Below are 19,804 nucleotides of genomic sequence, written 5' to 3'. Positions count from 1 at the left end.
AAATAATTGTGTGTTGTTTCAAGCCACCACAGTTGTGGTAATTTACTACAACAGAAATAAAATAGAATTAAATACAGAGATCTGAGGAGTTGAGTAGGATAAGCCTACTCCAGCAGGTTATTTCGGGAGTATGGTGAGACTCACTAGGATGGTGGAACTCAATTAAGGAAGTTTGACGCTGATAAGCCAGAGAGGGAAGGCTCTCACTTCATTTTATAAGGGTTGCGTCACATTAGGAAGATCCAATAGCAACCACAGTCTCAAAATTAATAATTACAAATATGACACAATTCCAAGAGTCGGGAGCCAAGCAGAAACTGGATTAGGGAAGACGTGTATGATATGAAACAGGAAGGAGGGGTACAAGGCAGCTTCCTGGGAAGTTGCCAGGGCAGTCACAGTTCACATTCATTAGGCTGTGGGCACCAAATGCGTATGGAAAATCTAGCTGACTTAACTGAACTCCTGAAGAGGAATGAACACCTCATTTATTGAGGAGCTACTACCAATTAGAATATGTATTTCATTTGTTCAATAACCCCATGAGTACAGTATCACAATCCTTGCTTTACTAAAGCGGAAGCCAGTTCAAAGAGGTTCAGTGACTTGTCCAAGCTCAGGGAAAACACTAGGAAGTGAATATGGGTCTGACTCCATCTCTGATTTCAGGAGCCCTGCCCTTTCTTCCACACCATGCCCCCTTGCTTTCAGAAAAAAAGGTCGGTTGACTGAATGGTTGTATGCACAGTTCAAAGCAGAAACACACGATGACATCTTTTGTGATACTCTAACAGTGAGAACTTGAAGTTAAAAATTAAGCGGCAAAACCAAACCGAGGCTTTCTGAGAAAGTGGGGCCAAACCTGTTGCTGTCTGACTGCCAAGTGGCTTACTATTTATCCCTGTAAAACCCTGCAAAAGTATTTGAAAGGGAAGAAGGGACAGAAAACTCCCTCCTTTTCCAAGTTAGCCTTATAGTCTAGGGCTTAAAATACTGGTTTAATGGTGAAGGTAAGTGCTTTTCTTCTTTTTGGGTAGCAGGATAATTACTAACTTAACAAAGGTCCATTAAGGGGAGGGAACAGTTTTAGGAGAAGTCAGAGAAAAGACATTAACAGCAACATAAGGATCTCCATCTGGTAATATTGCCTAATTCCAAAATGAAGAGACTTTCTGAAAAAGATAACTGATTCAATGAAGACCCTAGGGCAAGGCTTGAGAAGCCACTGGTACCAATGGACACTGTGGACAATGGTCATTTCTCCAAGGACGCTGTGAGTATTAACTGTGATGCTGTGATTAGTCGGACTGGGATTGGCTGTGGAATGAAATACTGATCAGAACTGACAAGATTTGTGTGTGGGACTGTGGCTAACGAGTCTTTTCAGACTTTTATATGAATTTGAAATGGATTCTCAGGAAAATGAGAACATGGCCGGGCACGGTGGCTCACGTCTGTAATCCCAGCACTTTGGGAGGCTGAGGCGGGCAGATCACTTGAGGTCAGGAGTTTGAGACCAGCCTGGCCAACACGGTGAAACCCTGTCTCCACTAAAAATAAAAAAATTAGCCGGGCATAGCGGCGCGTGCACCTATGCGTGTGCGTAGTGCACGTGCCAGCTATTCAGGAGGCTGAGGCAGGAGAATTGCTTGAACCCGGGAGGTAGAGGTTGCAGTAGTTGAGATCATACCACTGCACTCCAGCCTAGGTGACAGAGTAAGACTCTGTCTCAAAAAAGTAATAATAATAAAAGAAAAGGAGAACATGACCAAAGTTATGAATAAGACTGAAGGCAAGAAAATTGTATGTTTGTAGAGATCACCCAGCTTGTTGCCCTCACTGTACATCTAAGAAAAGGCACCCAGGGACATTGTGGTCAGCACCAATTTCTCAGAAAGATAGGCAGATGATGGGAGGGCCCTCAGTTTTTCTAACACTGAAGGAATTGCTTCTTCCTATGTTTTCTAGTGAACCCCTCCCCACTCATCTTGTGGATTCCAGGCCAGAAGAATCCACTTTAAAAAAGAAGCATTTAAAACCAATTTAATAACCAATCGAAGGCACTTTTATAGAAATATATTTCATTTGCTGTAGGCCTGTACTTACGGATCTGAGAGGGCCAGACTGCCAATATTGTGACTGTTTATTATTATTGCTTTTGCTAGTATCTAGAATATTATACAACGTATAACACTTTGCAATTTACAAGGCATGTCTCATACCTTTGTTTTCACTCCAAACTGCCCAGTGAAGTAACATTATCCCAATTCTTCCTATGAAACAGTGAAGGCCCTAAGAGTTTATGAAACTTTACCTGGTTTACTCAACTTGGGAATGTCAGAGCAGAATTCAGTCCTTGAATATCTTCCCACCTCAGGTTCATGCTCTTTGATCTAGGTGTAACATTTACTCTGAGTAAACTAGGACTCTGGGCTAACAGAGATGATGCAAGACAGGCTGGATATTAGGAGAATCTAAGAGCAATCTAATGACCATTATAATAAAATCATGAGTTCTAGACTTAAAAAAAGGGAAAAACCTGTTTTTTTGCTTATGCATATACCATAATATTTACATTATTGATTTTTTTCTCAAATTCAACCTATACTGTGTCAGGTAATTTTTTTTAATATAACATTTTCCTTTAACTTAATTTCAATTCATTTTTCTGTGTCTACTTAAAACTTTGGCACTAGAATTCACAATTTTTTTTTAGAGGTATAGCTCCTTAAAGGGAAGGGTTCTGACACTGTTACATGCTCTCAGTTGTTTACAAATAGGCTAATAATTATTCCAGTGTCTCCAAGTACATATCAACCATGCCAGTTTTCAGCCTCCATAATTTAATTAGCTTCTGTGCTTATTTTGGAAAAACATTTCCCATTACTATGAAAGACCTCAGTTTAGGATGGTTTGGTATGTTAGCCTGATTTCTGCATTCGTCTCATGCAAAGGAAAATAGGAAATGAAGAACTGAAATTACCTATTGATACAAAATCAAAGTAGCATTTGAAACCATAAAACTTGAGTAGGACTTTTCATCCTTTCTCATTAGATAGCAACAGAGAATGGGTAGAAAAACTAAAGTGACGGGTTTGTGATACAATTCCAGTAGCATAAAGAGCAAGGAGAAGTAGTTTTGTTGTGCTTATGTTTAATATTCAAAACTCAACTCAAAAGTATTTTGCATTATCAAATTTCCTTCTAGAATAAATGATTAAAACTTGATTTAAAATGTACAAATTCTCCTTTATAATACCTCAAAATGGAGCTACCCCATTGAGTTTTAAGCTTGTGCTTAAAATATTATGAAAATAAAGGGGAAGTTGTATTAATAGGTAGAACAAGCAGCAGTCTAGGCATTAGGGGATCTGGTGCTGGCTCTGTGCATCATGTGGTTTCAGGCAACTTTTCAAATTTTCTGTACACAAATTTTCTTATCAATAAAATGAACAGTTGGGCCAGAGGATCTCTGAGTCTCTTTCAGCTTTCAGTGTTTATAAGATTGGAGAAGTTGGTGGGAAAGCTTTAAGTGGAGTGTAAATAATTGCAGCTGCATGTACAGTTAAAGAGTTGCCTTCAGCCAAGCCATGGGATCTTGCATAAAAAGTGAAATCAAATAGAAAACGGTCCAAACCCTGGGTTTGACCACAGATGACTTCAGCTAGGATCTGAGTGTAGAGCAATGAGCTGAACACCTGATATCCAGATGTTAGCAAGACTTGGAGGCTTTCTAAGGCAGAGCAACAACCAGTATCTGTCCTGGTGCTGACCTGATCTTACTAGCAATTGGGCCTCCATTTGGGTCCATTGTACAAAACAACAACAACAACAACAATAAAACCCCCAAACACCCAAAATTCAAAATTTAGTTCGAGAGATATTATTCCCAGAATTCTAGAGATATTTGGAAAGCAGAAAACTATACTTGCCATGCTGATGAAGTCCAATTATTGCTCTTTTAAATACATTTAGATACTTCTAAATATAAAATGAGTATCTACTAATTATTTACAAAATCACTTGGTAAATATAGAAAATCATAAAGAATGAAGTGACCATCCTGTTTTGTAACCCAGAAATAGTCATCACTGGCACTTGTGTGAATCAGTTTCTATTCCAGATATGGAATAATCAGTATGTGGATGTGCACAGCGTATCCTGCTTTGTACACTAGAGTACTAGCATTTTTCTAATGTAATTCAATATTGTTGAAAACATTTTAAAATAGCTTCCATCACAATAATCTATCTAATTGACTTGCCAGACTCTCATTATTAGGTTAATTTATCTCTAACATTATGCGGTCATGATATCCAAAAACAAAGGATCCAAACTGTATCCAAAAACAAAGGATATTTTTGGACACAATTTTTCATCTATGCCTTTCTTTATAATCCTTCATCCTAAGGTCACAAATTATGAATATCTTTAAAGTATGGACAAGTCTTTTAAATTTTGTGTGCAAAACCAGTGCAAAGCCTTGAATGATAAAATATAAGTTTGATACATGTGTTTTTTTGTTTGCTTGTTTTGAGACGGATTCCTGCTCTGTCCCCCAGGCTGTAGTGCAGTGGCACGATCTTGGCTCACTGCAACCTTTGCCTCTTGGGTTCAAGCAATTATCTTGCCTCAGCCTCCTTAGTAGCAGGGTCTACAGGTGTGTGCCATCACACCTGGCTAATTTTTGTATTTTTAGTAGAGACGGGGTTTCACCATGTTGGCCAGGATGGTCTCGAACACCTGACCTCAAGTGATCTGCCCACCTCAGTCTCCCAAAGTGCTGGGATTACAGGTGTGAGCCACTGCACCCGGCCGATACATGTGTTTTTAAAGTCATAGAAATTTCAAATGTCTTGAAGGATTTTAAACAATTTAAAAAATAAAGTCATAGAAGCTTCAATTTAGGAATGAATGGAAAATTGATGATATTCTTAGGATATGGATTTTTCCTAAAAGAAACAAATGTATGCATCCCCAGAGATAATTTGATTAGTGTACAAATATTAAATTAAACATGTCCATATTTAGAGCCATGAATTCTCTTTGCCTGTCACAATAGCTGGATTTATTCACAATTGTAGTAAGAAGTTCCTGTTCATTATAATTTTCTAGGTGACATGAAGACTTTATCAGTCCAATCAAGTGTCCACATTGTGTGTAGCAAAGATGAGAATAAACATTTTAAACCTTTAAGTGTAATACATATTAGTGTTATGTAATGTCATGCTTCATGTTCGAAGGCACATGGAACATTGTTCTGCTGGTACAGAGGGGAGAGAAACACCATCAGAATGAAAGGAAAGACCGCTCTGGAACCTTCCTCCTTAGCTCTTGAGCTTAGTTTAATTGTCCTGTCTTATGGTCTGCTACAAGCAATACTACTCTTCACCTTTGCATGCTTCTCTGTGGTTTGATAAAGTACATGCAATTTTTCATTTAATTCTTCCAGCTGCACTCAGAAAGGAGCTTTATCTTTATTGAACAGATGAGGAAATGATTAGAGAATTTAAATGACGAGCTCTAGGTCACACAGCTGGAACTTATAGCCAGATTTCCTTTTAACAATCCTGTAACCAAAAGCATACCAGTAGTGCCCTATAAAATGTAAGTTATAGAGCTGTATTGGGTCAAAACTTTTACTGATGCTAAGAGGAGGCAACATTAACAAGGGGAAATTATTTGTGTATTATGTTTTGGATTATGTTTTCTCCATAGATAAAAGACTGTCGTAGTAAAAGAGATTCAGGGAAACTCCACCACAAAGCGTGGTACCATTTCCCACAGAAGCTAAATGGACGGGAAGCCTGCCACCAGGAAAGGTAAAGCCACTGCTCTTGTTTGCAGGCTATGTTAATAAGCTGAAGCTTATTCCGACACATTTACACATCTCTGCATCACACTGCCCCTTTGTAAAGATACTCCCAGTGTAACATTGGAGCCAGCTCCAGCCCCTGATCCTGTTGCTTTTTCCTTAGCCCCACGAAGTCATCTGTGAGAAATTAAGCCAAATAAGCAATAAATCCTGGGATCTAGGGAGTGGAATAAGTTTTGGGAAAGTCTTTTTTTTTTTTTTTTTTTTTTTTTTGACTGAGTCTTGCTCTGTCTCCCAGGCTGGAGCGCAGTGGCGCGATCTCGGCTCACTGCAACCTCTGCCTCCCGGGTTCAAGCGATTCTCCTGCCTCAGCCTCCCGAGTAGCTTGGACCACAGGCACGCACCACCATGCCCAGCTGAGTTTTTGTATTTTTAGTAGAGATGGGGTTTCACCGTGTTAGCCAGGATGGTCTTGATCTCCTGACCTCGTGATCCACTGGCCTTGGCCTCCCAAAGTGTTGGGATTACAGGCATGAGCCACCATGTCTGGCCCGGGAAAGTCATTTTAAACCAACCTATATATGAATCCCTACTATAATATTCTCACCAAGCGGCTGGCTCTTTCTCCTGAGCTTGGAAACCCCCAGTAAAATGAAAATAATTATTTCCCAGACCACCACTCTTATCTGTGAGCTTTTTTGGCCATTAAAAATTATTTCTTCCATTATATTTTTATCTGTGTCTTCACAGGTTTTCTCTTTCTTTCGTTTTAGTGCTTTTCTTCAAATAAGCAGGAAAAATCCAATCTATCATGCACATGGGAACCCTTTCAATATTGGTCTGTGGTTGTTCCACTTTATGGGGATGCTTTTAAAGAAAAAATTTTTCCTTTCAATATATTGAATATCTACCAGCACCACATCACCTACAAGCTTTGTAAAAATAGTTCTACATATTAATTTTTTTTTTTTTTTTTTTGAGACTGAGTCTCATTCTGTCACCCAGGCTGGAGTGCAGTGACATGATCTTGGCTCATTGCAACCTCTGCCTCCTGGGTTCAAGTGATTCTCCTGACTCAGTCTCCTGAGTAGCTGGGATTACAGGCATGCAACACCATGCCTGGGTAATTTTTGTATTTTTAGTAGTGATGGGGTTTCACCATGTTGACCAGGCTGGTCTCAAACTCCTGACCTCAAGTGATCCACCTGCCTTAGCCTCCCAAAATGCTGGGACTACAGGCGTGAGCCACTGCGCCCCACGTAATTTTTTTTTTTTTTTAGTTGAACATATGTGAAGGCAGGACCTAGTGACACATAGCAAAAACATTTCCAAGTAGACATTACACTAGGGAATTAGTCGAAGTGCTCATTTAAAGTACGATCTCTCAAATGTATTAAAAGAGAATCCTTGGATGTGCAATACCTTAATTCAAAGGCAGCTCATTATGTATAAACTCTCAAGCTTTGTGATAAACGAATGTGCATAACAGATGGGACTATTGACTTACAGCCCAGAGAATTTTACTGATGCTGAGAAGGTTATGTGACTGGCTCTGCCACTGTCATCCCCATTCACTTCATTTTGGAGCAATATGACATAAATGCCTTACATGTGGGTTTTCTCTATTTATCTTGTGTTTCCTACCCCCTTGAAAGATGGCCATATTTGCTTTACTTAGTTGTAAGATCCCATATTCACTGTCTTGAAGCCAACCAAATAATTTGACAAAGTGGGTTTGTAGTGCTGGCTATTTTGGTGAAAAAAAGACAATGAGACTTCATGATGTCATCCAAAGTTCTATCAGATCGAGCTGTGAGAGAAAGGAAAAGAAAGGGGTCTCAGTTAGGATGCTCATTGCATACATCTGTGTTGTTGTCTAGGTCCAGATTTCTGTTCATTACGCTATGGGCTGGCTCTTATCATGCACTTCTCAAACTTCACCATGATAACCCAGCGTGTGAGTCTGAGCATTGCGATCATCGCCATGGTGAACACCACTCAGCAGCATGGTCTATCTAATGCCTCCACTAAGGGGCCTGTTGCAGACGCCTTCAGTAACTCCAGCATATCCATCAAGGAATTTGATACAAAGGTAAGTATGATGGAAAATAGGGCTCTTTGTTGAGAGGAAAAAACTTCGAAAGGAAGGCATAGATCTTGATTCTGTGGAGTATAGAAGTATACATTTCCAATGACAAATTAAAACTGACTGGAACTATTTTTCTTTGAGACATTGCTTACTTCTATAATAAAAATAAGATTTCATTGAGATTATTATGATTATAAGGTGGGGGAACTGTAGAGTTAACTGTGAAAAATTTAAAAATGGAACAGTTTATGTGATGTCTTCAGTGAAAAACTAGGTATTACCTGGGCACATTCTTATAGGTTACTCAATCCTATACAGTTCTCTGCCTTTTTTATTGTTTCTGAGCAATTTTATAACCCTGTAAATTCTATATAACAAATAGAAATGCAAACGATTCTTGTCCATAGCTTTGCAAATAAATTTTGCCAAGAGAAAAATCAGTTAAAACTTTTCTCCACTCACCTTCCAGTTGAATCAGCCAATTTTGCTGTTTGTTTGTTTGTTTGTTTGTTTGTTTGTTTTCTGAGATAGAGTCTCTGTCATTCAGGCTGGAGTGCAGTGGCATGATCTCAGCTCACTGCAGCCTCCACCTCCTGGGTTCAAGAGATTTTCCTGTCTCAGCCTCCTGAGTAGCTGGGACTAAAGGGGCGTGCCACCACGGCTGGCTAATTTTTGTATTTTTAGTAGAGACAGGGTTTCACTAGGCTGGTCTTGAACTCCTGGCCTCAGGTGATCCACCCGCCTCAGCCTCCCAAAGTGTTGGGATTACAGGTGTGAGCCACAGCACCAGGCTCTGCTGTATATTTAAAGTCTATTTCAGCATTGCTTCCTGCTTGTATTATGCGTGATTCTTTCAGTTTTCCTTTGAACCAGTTATAACATCTTACTTACTCCATTAATCAATGAGTTAAATAAAATCTTTGTTGTATGTTTATTTTACATTTATATGAAAACCATGAATTTACCTAATTAAAAAAATTATCCTTTAAATTATCTTGTACTGTACATTTCCCATGTCATCCCTATAATTCATGATTAATGATTTTATTACATTGGACCCAGCTTATTTACAATGAGTACATAAATTTATTGTCTCCAGTCTTTCCTCCATTATCCCGTCTACATATCCACACTGAGTAGATTCACTACTCAGGAATCTTGGATACCTTCAAGTTGCCAAACATGCAGTGTTCACTGGACAAGCTGTGTTCCTCCAGAATTTGGGCCTACTTCTCAGCACACTCACATCTGCTATCAATGACCCATGGAAAGTTTTTGCCCTGAGCAAGCCAGAGTCCCTGTTAGTTTCTTCCAAATGCTACAAGTTCACTTTTGCTATTTTTTCCGATGAGATAAAATTTTCCTTTTTGACTTTCTACAAATCATAGTCATTTTTCAAGGGATAGCTCAAGTATTGCTTCCTTTCTGGGACCTTCCCAAATTATTCTTTTCTCCTCTCAAAGTCGCTGTTTTATTTATGTTCATCTTCAAATCTTGATTCTCACATGAATCATATACCTTGTATTATTTATAGTTTTTTTGAGTGGGTAAAATATTTCATATTTTATATTCTTTGGCTGTCTACTTTATAGCATGATGCCAGATATTTAGAGGCCTTATTGCATTTATTTTTTATTTTATTTTAAAATCTATTTTATTTATGTATTTATTTTATTATTTTATTTATTTATTTTAAAATCTGTTTATTTTTAGGTAAATATTCAGGTAATGTAATTTATATAATTATTTAGGCATTTTAGGTAGTTATTTAAAAATAATTCAAATTATTTATTGAGTTATATCAGAAGAATGTGATCTTATTCATTTGTAATATGTGTTTTAGGAACTCAGTTCAGCCAGGGCAGACCATAATTCCCAAACTTCACTTTTCTTTTTAATTAGGCACTGATTTTGGTTAAGAGTTCAGTAAAGTTTTGTGTGTGTTTTTTAAAAATTCTTTGATATAAGAGTCAACATGTTACTCAACTTTTACTAGAAGCAAAACAGAGGAAGCGCTTTCACAGATGAAATATCTCTCAATGTTTTCTTCCATTTACTTCTTCCTATTATTCATCTATATAATCATTTTCTTTACCTCTTTTCTTCATTTCTTCTGTTTTTCTCTCCTTCTAAGACAAGCAAATTAGGGGTATAATTGGTGGTTTGGGAAGGTAGGAAGAATATAGAGAGAAACAAAAATCAATATTTTATACTAGGGTCTCACCAACCTCAAGCAACTCTGACTGTAAAGTAGATTTTCATAACAGGACTTCTTGACAAAGAGTTTTCCTATTTTTCCCCCAGGCCTCTGTGTATCACTGGAGCCCAGAAACTCAGGGTATCATCTTTAGCTCCATCAACTATGGGATAATACTGACTCTGATCCCAAGTGGATATTTAGCAGGGATATTTGGAGCAAAAAAAATGCTTGGTGCTGGTTTGCTGATCTCTTCCCTTCTCACCCTCTTTACACCACTGGCTGCTGACTTCGGAGTGATTTTGGTCATTGTGGTTCGGACAGTCCAGGGCATGGCCCAGGTATCCAGATACTTTCTCATTCTGGGTGGGATCCAGATTCCTGAATTCTACAAAATATCAAAGGTCTTAATGATTTTCATTTCAGGGAATGGCGTGGACAGGTCAGTTTACTATTTGGGCAAAGTGGGCTCCTCCACTTGAACGAAGCAAGCTCACCACCATTGCAGGATCAGGTAAGTGTGCACACATGGGTCATAGCTTTGTCATCTGTTCCATCCCACTGTGTCTTATCTTCTATGAATCAAATGGTTTGGGGAAGAGGGAGAAAAAGTGCTACTGAAAAATTCAACAATGTAAGACACTTGCATCACAAATAAGAAAGATGCAACTGTGCAGTAAAGACATTGAGGCTTAGAAATAGAAAAAACCATTGTGAGCTAGGTTTCAGGTCAGCAAAGCCTTAGTAGGCAGAAAAGCCTTGTAGGAAAAAGTTTAAACCTTTAAGAATTGCATAAATGGAAAAAGATCAAGTAAACTATATATACACCATCTTAGCAATGATTTTGAAGTGAGAATTAAGGCTACCACAGCTCCAGGTGGTAAGGAGAGAAATCAGGCTGGAAGAGTTTGAAGTTTCTGTATTATTCTAAGCTCTTTACTATTCTATTATGAGCTCATTAATCCTCACAACAACCCTCTCATGTAAGCACCATTTTAAATTCTTATTTTACAGAGAAGGGAGTTAAGGAAGGTGGAGATTAAGAAAATTGCCCAAATACAAATAGCCAGCAGGTGGTAGGTTTGAGATGCAAGCCCATGCAGATTTTAGCCCCAGAGCAGACACTCTCAATCACTATGCTAGACTACCTTTCCATGGTATGTGATCCTACTAAGGCCTCTACAGCTTTATCATTGCTGTTCTCCCCAGCCTGTCGTGCTGAGAGTATATACCCGAAGAGCAGAACTAATTCCATCCAGCTTCTCACTCCTAGGTCCACTACACAGCTGCATCCTGCAGACTTTTACCTCAAGCAACCCTCCTGCGTTCTTGCTTCCTTCCATCATAGTTGTAACCATCTCCTCTATTTGCAAATACTATTTGCTGATCTCTCTCTTCTAGACTGGTTTCTTTCAACCTTCTTCCCACCAAAACCAAGTTAGCTTGCTAAAATAAAGATGGGGCATTTTTACTCACCTGCTTGAGAATTTTCAATGTGTTCCTTCATGCTTATAAAGACTGACCTCTTTATTGCATGGATACAAAAGTTCTCAGCCGTCTGGCCCCAACCTTGTTCCACTCCACTCCCCTGTGCAAGCATGGCTCTAGTGGCACTGGACATTGGCTCCTCCCCACATAGATCCGCACTGCACTTCCCTCTGGCTCTGCTTCCATTAGTTTATATGCCTGGAAAGTTCTTTGCCCCTGTTCCTTGTGCCAAAATTCCATCTATCCTATTGCATAGCTTATGTAAAAACTTCCTAAATCTTTTTTTTTTTTTTTGAGACGGAGTCTCGCTCTTTCGCCCAGGCCAGACTGCAGTAGCGCTATCTCGGCTCACTGCAAGCTCCGCCTCCCTGGTTCACGCCATTTCCTGCCTCAGCCTCCCGAGTAGCTGGGACTACAGGCACCTACCACCATGCCCGGCTAATTTTTTGTATTTTTAGTAGAGACGGGGTTTCACCGTGTTGGCCAGGATGGTCTCAATCTCCTGACCTCGTGATCCGCCCGCCTCGGCCTCCCAAAGTGCTGGGATTACAGGCGTGAGCCACCGTGCCCGTCCAAAACTTCCTAAATCTTATAATTATTATCAATTTATCCTCAGATATACTTCCACGTACATTGTAGTTTTATTATCATATTTATATTTTACATCATTTTTTTCAAATTGCAGATTGGGACCCATTAAGTGAGGCATAACATCCATTGAGCGAGTTAAAATCATTATTTTAAAAAATGAATAGACTAGAATAGAAATTGTTGGAGTGCATTCGACATGGTAAAGTTAAATGTCGATTCATGAAACCATTGTTTGAGGCATATGTGTGTAGTTGTATGTACAAGTGTTTATGTATATTGGTGTGTGTGTTATGTTACCCTGTAAAATGCATTTCTTACTATGGGTCTCTGTGAATTATGTTTCTTGTTGTTTTTTAATGTAGACTTCCAAAGCCTACGTGGCATTTCACTAGTGACAATCAATTTTATTCACATTTTTCTCTCCAATTGGACCAGAAGCTCTTTGAGGGCAGAGGCTGTATCTTACCAATTTTTGTTAAGTCTTTCATTTCCTGCCCCTAGCCTCATATTAGATCATGCAAGAATGCAACTGTAATCACAAGAAAATACTAATGGGCTATGATAGCAGAGAGTTACTGTGACAAACTAAGGGATTTGGATTTGGTCACATTGGTGTTGAGGAGCCACTGAAGAATCAGAGGGTGTGTTACTATTATTTATTAATTTTAATTATATCATTTTACTTTATTGGGAAAATCTGTGAGCAGAAATAAATACTCTCATTGCCCAATAATTCTAAGTCTGCCACCTCACTGTTGGGACAATGTTTAGGGAGGCCACGAAGTCTCAGCCTTTGATATTTTCATAAGTGTTTTTCTCCCTCTTTCCTTTAGGGTCAGCATTTGGATCTTTCATCATCCTCTGTGTGGGGGGACTAATCTCACAGGCCTTGAGCTGGCCTTTTATCTTCTACATCTTTGGTGAGTCACTTTCTCTTAAATCCTAACACCTCCATTTCCCGAGCATCCATTTTGGCACCTACATCACCCACATTCTTCCTATATGAAAGAAAATATCCTTTATCAAATGGAAGATGATAAAAAATGTCAACGGTTGGTATCATTTTTAATCTAGTCACACAACTTGATTAACACCTTCCTGGTGGTTCTGGGAAGCCACACACACAAGGTAGAGGAGTTGACTATTCACACGGCACCGACTTGTGATGCAGTCTTGTCCTTCCATATCAAGCATCTTCTGCAGAATCTCTACTACCACATCTGAAGTGCCTGCTATATGCAGTTAAGATGTCAAAGACAGTGAAGTACATTTTCAGTGTGTCTTCATATTTCATTATAATTATTATTTCTGCCCAAGATGCCTTTCACCTGTTCTCTACCAAGTTAATCTTGCAAAGCTCAATTCAAATGTCCCCTTCCCCATGGGCCCTTCCAGGGCTTACTCTATCAGATTCTGGCATTCTCTCCTTTATGATATTTCCACTCTAGGTTATGTTGGTGTGTAATTATTTATTTCTCCTTTTCTTTCCACTAGACTGTGAAATGCTTGAGGCAAGGAATCCATTCTATTTTTTCATCACTTGGGTGTCATCATGGTGCCTGATTTTTAGCTTTAAAATAAAAGAATTAATGAATCCAGTAATTAGAGGGAATTTAAAGAAAACTAGTCCTCAGAATCTTTTAACATAGAATGTTCTTCAAATAACAAATTCCAATAATAAGACAATTTTCTACACTTGATTTTGTTTTTATAGCCAAATGGTGTCATTAAATATAGTCCTGGCCTGAATGGCTTTCTCATTAATGATGCTAATTATTTTGGTTTGTACATGTTAACCAGGTATTGTACAGAAATATTTCTTTTGGGAATCCATAATGGATGTATGGCTTGAATACAAATAATACTGTCTCTTGTATGTGCATTGGAAATTTTTCCCTGACACATGATTTCATGGAAGGTTGTTTCGTGTATGTATGACTGCAATCCTGACTATTCAGATCTTCCACAACAAGACAACTTATGTGTGCATTAAGAATTTGCTGCCTAAAATACATAACACTGTAATCATTGGAGGCTTTACAGTAATTAATCAGCTATGCAATGCCATGCTCATGTTATCTCCAGAGGGCTCTGACATTGACAACTGGTGGCTTTCTATTTGAGACGTAATATCTAAAAAGCTTTAACAGGTTTGTAGAAGGACTGAAAGAAAGAATGGGAACATTTAGGTCTTTATGGTAGAATAAGCATTAATTGATTAGTATGTAGAAGGGAGAGGCATGCCACTTCAGAGGAAACTCCCTTCCCCCAGTAAACAAATCTACCTAAAAACTAATTTTATCCCTTCTTCCCAGGTAGCACTGGCTGTGTCTGCTGTCTCCTATGGTTCACAGTGATTTATGATGACCCCATGCATCACCCGTGCATAAGTGTTAGGGAAAAGGAGCACATCGTGTCCTCACTGGCTCAACAGGTACAGTGCACACCTTGTAACTGTGGCCCATGCAGAGGCCTCTAGGGCAAGGTGTGGATCTCCTCTGAGAGGCACCATCTTGGCTGCTCTAATACTCAAGCTGATTAGGTATTTCTTTTTAGCCCAGTTCTCCTGGACGAGCTGTACCCGTAAAGGCGATGGTCACATGCCTACCACTTTGGGCCATTTTCCTGGGTTTTTTCAGCCATTTCTGGCTGTGCACCATCATCCTAACATACCTACCAACGTACATCAGTACTCTGCTCCATGTTAACATCAGAGATGTGAGTTTACTTCCTATACTTCTATGAAAATGATAATGGTAATAAGGAGAAACAGTTCTGTGTTACCTATTACATTCTGGCTTTACATATAACCATTAATTTAACCTTCACAATGACCTTGAGAGAAGCATTGTTATAATTCCCTTTTCACAGATGTGGAAACGGGACACTTAGAGGTGAGATAACTTGCCCCAGGTTGCACAATACTAAGTGGTAGAGCTACTGCAGCATCCGTATTCTTAACCACTATGCTATACTACCACACCAGCTGATTCCAAAGCTTCTTTTAGAAATAATATTGCTGGGCCAGGCACAGTGGCTCATGCCTGTAATCCCAGCACTTTGAGAGGCCGAGGCAGGCAGATCATGAGGTCAGGAATTCAAGACCAGCCTGACCAATATGGTTTACTAAATATCATCTACTAAAAATACAAAAATTAGCCAGACATGGTGGCAGGCACCTGTAATCCCAGCTATTCAGGAGGCTGAGACAGGAGAATTGCTTGAACCCGGGAGGTGGAGGTTGCATTGAGCCAAGATCATGCCACTGCACTCCAGCCTGGGCGACAGAGTGAGACTCCGTCTCAAAAAAAAAAAAAACCCGAGAAATTAATATTGCTTTTATCTGGAGCCCAGAGTGATGCAGCTTCTGGCTGTCTTATCTGAGACAGTGTTCTTTTAGTGTGAAAAAGGATGCCAATTTTCCCCCAAACAACCTACAGTATCATGGGGGTAAGTTAATGGCTGGTTTGTGTAACTGAAAAATTTTGGTGCTAATGTATCTCTATAACTACTCTGTATAAACTTCCTTCCTTCAGAGTGGAGTTCTGTCCTCCCTGCCTTTTATTGCTGCTGCAAGCTGTACAATTCTAGGAGGTCAGCTGGCAGATTTCCTTTTGTCCAGGAATCTTCTCAGATTGATCACTGTGCGAAAGCTCTTTTCATCTCTTGGTAAGGATAAGCGTGTGGGCCCATTTAACCAATCCCTTTTCTGCACATGGTCTCAGAGGGTTCCCTGACAGCATGTCCTCATTGCCCAGGGCTCCTCCTTCCATCAATATGTGCTGTGGCCCTGCCCTTTGTGGCCTCCAGTTACGTGATAACCATTATTTTGCTGATACTTATTCCTGGGACCAGTAACCTATGTGACTCAGGGTTTATCATCAACACCTTAGATATCGCTCCCAGGTAAGAGCTCTACCTGTTTTTTCCCCTCTTCCAGACCCTTCCAGAGGTGTTAGACCTCAGTGGTCGCTGTGAAACTCTTTAATGTTACTGACAAGCACTAATGGCAGAATGACAAATAACTACAAATGTCTGTCTGTGGCCATTTTTAGAACAATAAATGTGGCATTTTTAGAACAACAATTTCCAATCTTCACCAGTAATCATTTTGATAAAAAGCTTCCCAAGCTTCCCTAACAGAGATTGAACTGTGTATGCTGGGAAAAGGCCCACACACAGGTGATTTGGAAAAGTTTCCATGGTGTTGTTCATATTAGCTAGCTACCACATATATATATATACAGTCACAATAAGCCAGCTCCTGTGCCAAGACTTGCCATATATCAACACATCTAATCCTCACAGTTATATTAGGTAGGTCCTATTGTTATCCCCATTTTATAAGGGAGAAGGCTGAGGCACAAGGAAGTTAAATGGTGTGACTACGGTCACATAAAGGCAGAGCCAGGATTTGGACCTGGGGAGTTTGGCTTTGGAGTCTGTGTCCTGCCCGTTGCACAAACTGGCTTCTACACTGAGCAGCCGGGGTAAAGAAACGTGGTTCCTAGAAAGACTGCATTGCTCCCTGGTTATTGACTCAGTAGATTGGTAATTTCAGGTTTGGCAAATAGACATTGCCCTGAATGTCTTTAGGTGAATGAAAAACTGCATTAAGCAAAATGACTTTGCCATTAGAGATGAATTGTGTTAAAGTTGAGTTGCTGCAGAAGCTGTAAGTGGCTTTCTATATAAAATCATTTATAATATCATCTTCCCACAGATATGCAAGTTTCCTCATGGGAATCTCAAGGGGATTTGGGCTCATCGCAGGAATCATCTCTTCCACTGCCACTGGATTCCTCATCAGTCAGGTTGGGCCAGTTTATTGAACATCTTCAAGTGGCAGGTATTGTTTTAGGTGTTGGAGATACACATGGTGCTCTCAAGATCTGGATGGCAACACAATTACTCTATTTACATGAACCTCTAAATCAGACTCTGGTAGGTCAAATTTCCCAGGGGAAGAAAAATATAAGCTTATTTTCTCAAGATGAATAGATCTTAGATTGATTAAAATGAGCTGTTCCGGTGCAGAAGACAGCACGTATGACTTCCTAGAGGTACACGAGCATGAAACAGTTCTTAGTTATGACCAGAATGAATAACACATGCCAAGGAATAGCAAGAGATGAAGACAGAGGGGCAGAAGAAGATCATGAAGAATATGTTCAGACTAATCCAATTTTTAAAAAATCACAAAAGGGAAACAAAGTGTCCCTAGGCCAGTTTAAAGATAATTTAATGGCTGAAAAGAGATTGGCTGTGAGACATTGCAAGGAGGCTTGCTCTGTGTTTGGAAATGCAGGCTGGTGAGGAAGATGAAAAGACAGGCCCAGGCAGGGATGGAAGGACTGACAAGAACCAACTTACAAAGAGAAGTTTTGTTTTTACTACATTTCTATGTGATCAAGTTCCCAGGTTAATATTTGACTAAACTGCTAGGAATCCACTGTGACTATAATGCTGGAAATGACTTAGTAGGGCTTTCTGAGGAGGGTCACACGGAAGACCAAACAGAACTCGTATTGAATTGAGATGGGTTGTAGTGATAGATGTCAACAGCCAATACAAAAACAAAAAAACCCAAAACAAACAGCAACAACAACAACAACAACAAAGAAACAGAGAAGACACAAACACGATGCCACAATGCCATTTTAGGCATAATTTTAAATGAGTAATATTATATGTTGAAATCCAAATTTTCAGAAAAACATTAGTGTATTTTATTTTTGTTTAAAGAAATAACCATCTCAACTCAGAACCCCATGTGCATTTTGGCCATTTTGTTTCCAATAGTTTCATCAACTTCCTTAAGCTACTGCACATTGTTCCTTATATTCCTTGTGATCAACATTGCAATACACAATTTGGAGGGCTACTAGAACTGGTGTAGAAGGAACTTGTGAGATTGATCATTTTTCTGTGTTTTTTACATCTAGGATTTTGAGTCTGGTTGGAGGAATGTCTTTTTCCTGTCTGCTGCAGTCAATATGTTTGGCCTGGTATTTTACCTCACATTTGGACAAGCAGAACTTCAAGACTGGGCCAAAGAGAGGACCCTCACCCGCCTCTGAGGACAAAAAGTTACAAACTTAAATGTGGTACTGAGCATGAACTTTCTAAACATTTTTTACTTATCTTCATATTCTTGACCATAGACTCAGCAGTTCTTAACTCTGACTGTGTGTTAGTCTTCCCTGGGGAGCCTTTATAAGATACTGATGCCTGGGACCCACTCCAGAGATTCTGAATGAATTGGTCTGGGGTAGAACCCAGATACCACTAATTTTTAGATACTCCTTAGAGGTTTCTAGCATGCGCCCGGGGTTGACAACAGGTGGACAAACTTGAAAAGTCAATTCATGTGGCCTTTGAATTTTCCTCATTGGAAAGTACTAAATAAATAAAAATTCATGTGAAAATGATCACTGATAAATATCTTTGTGGTGGGGCAGGTTATTGGATACAGACAAGATCTGCTTGGAATTGTAGCCATATGTTACAGATCTCAGCACCGATCAGAACTGTAAAGCTATAATCCCCAGAATTAAAGTTTTTATTATTTTTTATACATTGCAAAACATGGACGTTTATTTATGTGGTTAAATTCTATTAAAATTTACATGCTAAAATAAAATAGACCATTTTCAAATTATTTAGATCCAGATATTTCCATCAGATTAAACAGATATTTATCCTAGCCCAATTGCAAGATATTAATGACGAGAAAATGACCAATAAAAGATTAAATGAATGAGGTTAACTTAGAAATCAAGGACAGAGAAGATAGAATTGGAAAGCTTGTATTGTGAGAAGAATGGATGTGAAGGAAGGCAATGTAGACACTTCCAGAAGGCATAGCAATATAGTTTAGACCATATAATGAAAATTGGAGAGAGATGACAGAGACACCTTCAAGTGAAATGACAATTTATATGGGGGAGAAAAATATTGAAGATATAACAAGATGAGAAAAGGCATAGAAATGTATCACATACAAGGCATAGAAATGTATCACATACAAGAGAAGTTCTTTTTGAGCGTAGAAAAAGATGATTTAACCTTCTTCATGTTTTTCTTACTTTCCCAAGATACTCAGATAGGCAGCGTCAACTCTAACAGGAATTAATTTGGCTCCTAACACTTAAGACATATCCTTTAGTTTGTCTCCTCACACAGAGCTGATTCTGGTTTTGCCACAGCATGTCTAGAGAAGAAGTTCCCACCATATTTTAAATCCTATTAAAAAACTGCTAGGACAAGAAACTTGGGCTAATTCAGCAGATGAAGAGAGTCTCCTAATGCAAATCAATGAGTATTTTTGAGCAGGTTTTTCAGAAAAACAGAGTGTCAGGCCCTGAGGTGATACTAAGATGAGAACATTGATTTTGCCTTCATGGTATTGACAATACAAAGAGGAAGGGGGGTTTGCAGAAAACTAAAAGAAGAAGTAGAAGAAAAAAGAAAGACATAGTATAATAGGTAGTCAAATTATGTACAGAAAAAAGAGAAAAAAAGACCAAAAAAGGGTGGGGGGCAGACAACCCAACTAAAAAATGGGCCAATGACTTGAATAGGGACTTCATAAAAGAGAAAATGGAAGTGGCTCCTTAACACA

The 19,804-nt window shown here is 39.1% G+C and overlaps 1 protein-coding gene across 2 annotated transcripts; it reads left to right on the top strand.

Annotated features, from left to right (window-relative positions):
• The first annotated feature begins 823 nt into the window (after positions 1 to 823).
• On the top strand, positions 824 to 18,823 carry SLC17A2 (solute carrier family 17 member 2). Of its 2 annotated transcripts, XM_012508836.2 has the most exons (12): positions 824 to 1,273; positions 5,719 to 5,822; positions 7,696 to 7,907; positions 10,209 to 10,442; positions 10,528 to 10,615; positions 13,014 to 13,100; positions 14,496 to 14,614; positions 14,737 to 14,898; positions 15,717 to 15,849; positions 15,939 to 16,086; positions 16,904 to 16,994; positions 18,126 to 18,608. In XM_012508836.2, exons 2-12 carry the CDS (start codon positions 5,795 to 5,797, stop codon positions 18,258 to 18,260), a joined length of 1,437 nt encoding a protein of 478 aa, XP_012364290.1. In that variant the 5' UTR covers positions 824 to 1,273; positions 5,719 to 5,794; the 3' UTR covers positions 18,261 to 18,608. The 2 variants fall into 2 exon arrangements, with proteins under 2 accessions (XP_012364290.1, XP_003263286.1); XM_003263238.1 differs by lacking the exon at positions 15,939 to 16,086 and having other exon boundaries at positions 18,126 to 18,823.
• The last annotated feature ends 981 nt before the right edge of the window (positions 18,824 to 19,804 follow it).

This window comes from Nomascus leucogenys, chromosome 8, assembly GCF_006542625.1.
Source record: "Nomascus leucogenys isolate Asia chromosome 8, Asia_NLE_v1, whole genome shotgun sequence".
In the NCBI taxonomy this organism is placed as follows: Eukaryota; Metazoa; Chordata; class Mammalia; order Primates; family Hylobatidae; genus Nomascus; species Nomascus leucogenys.
This window is presented reverse-complemented; position numbering and strand designations above follow the sequence as displayed.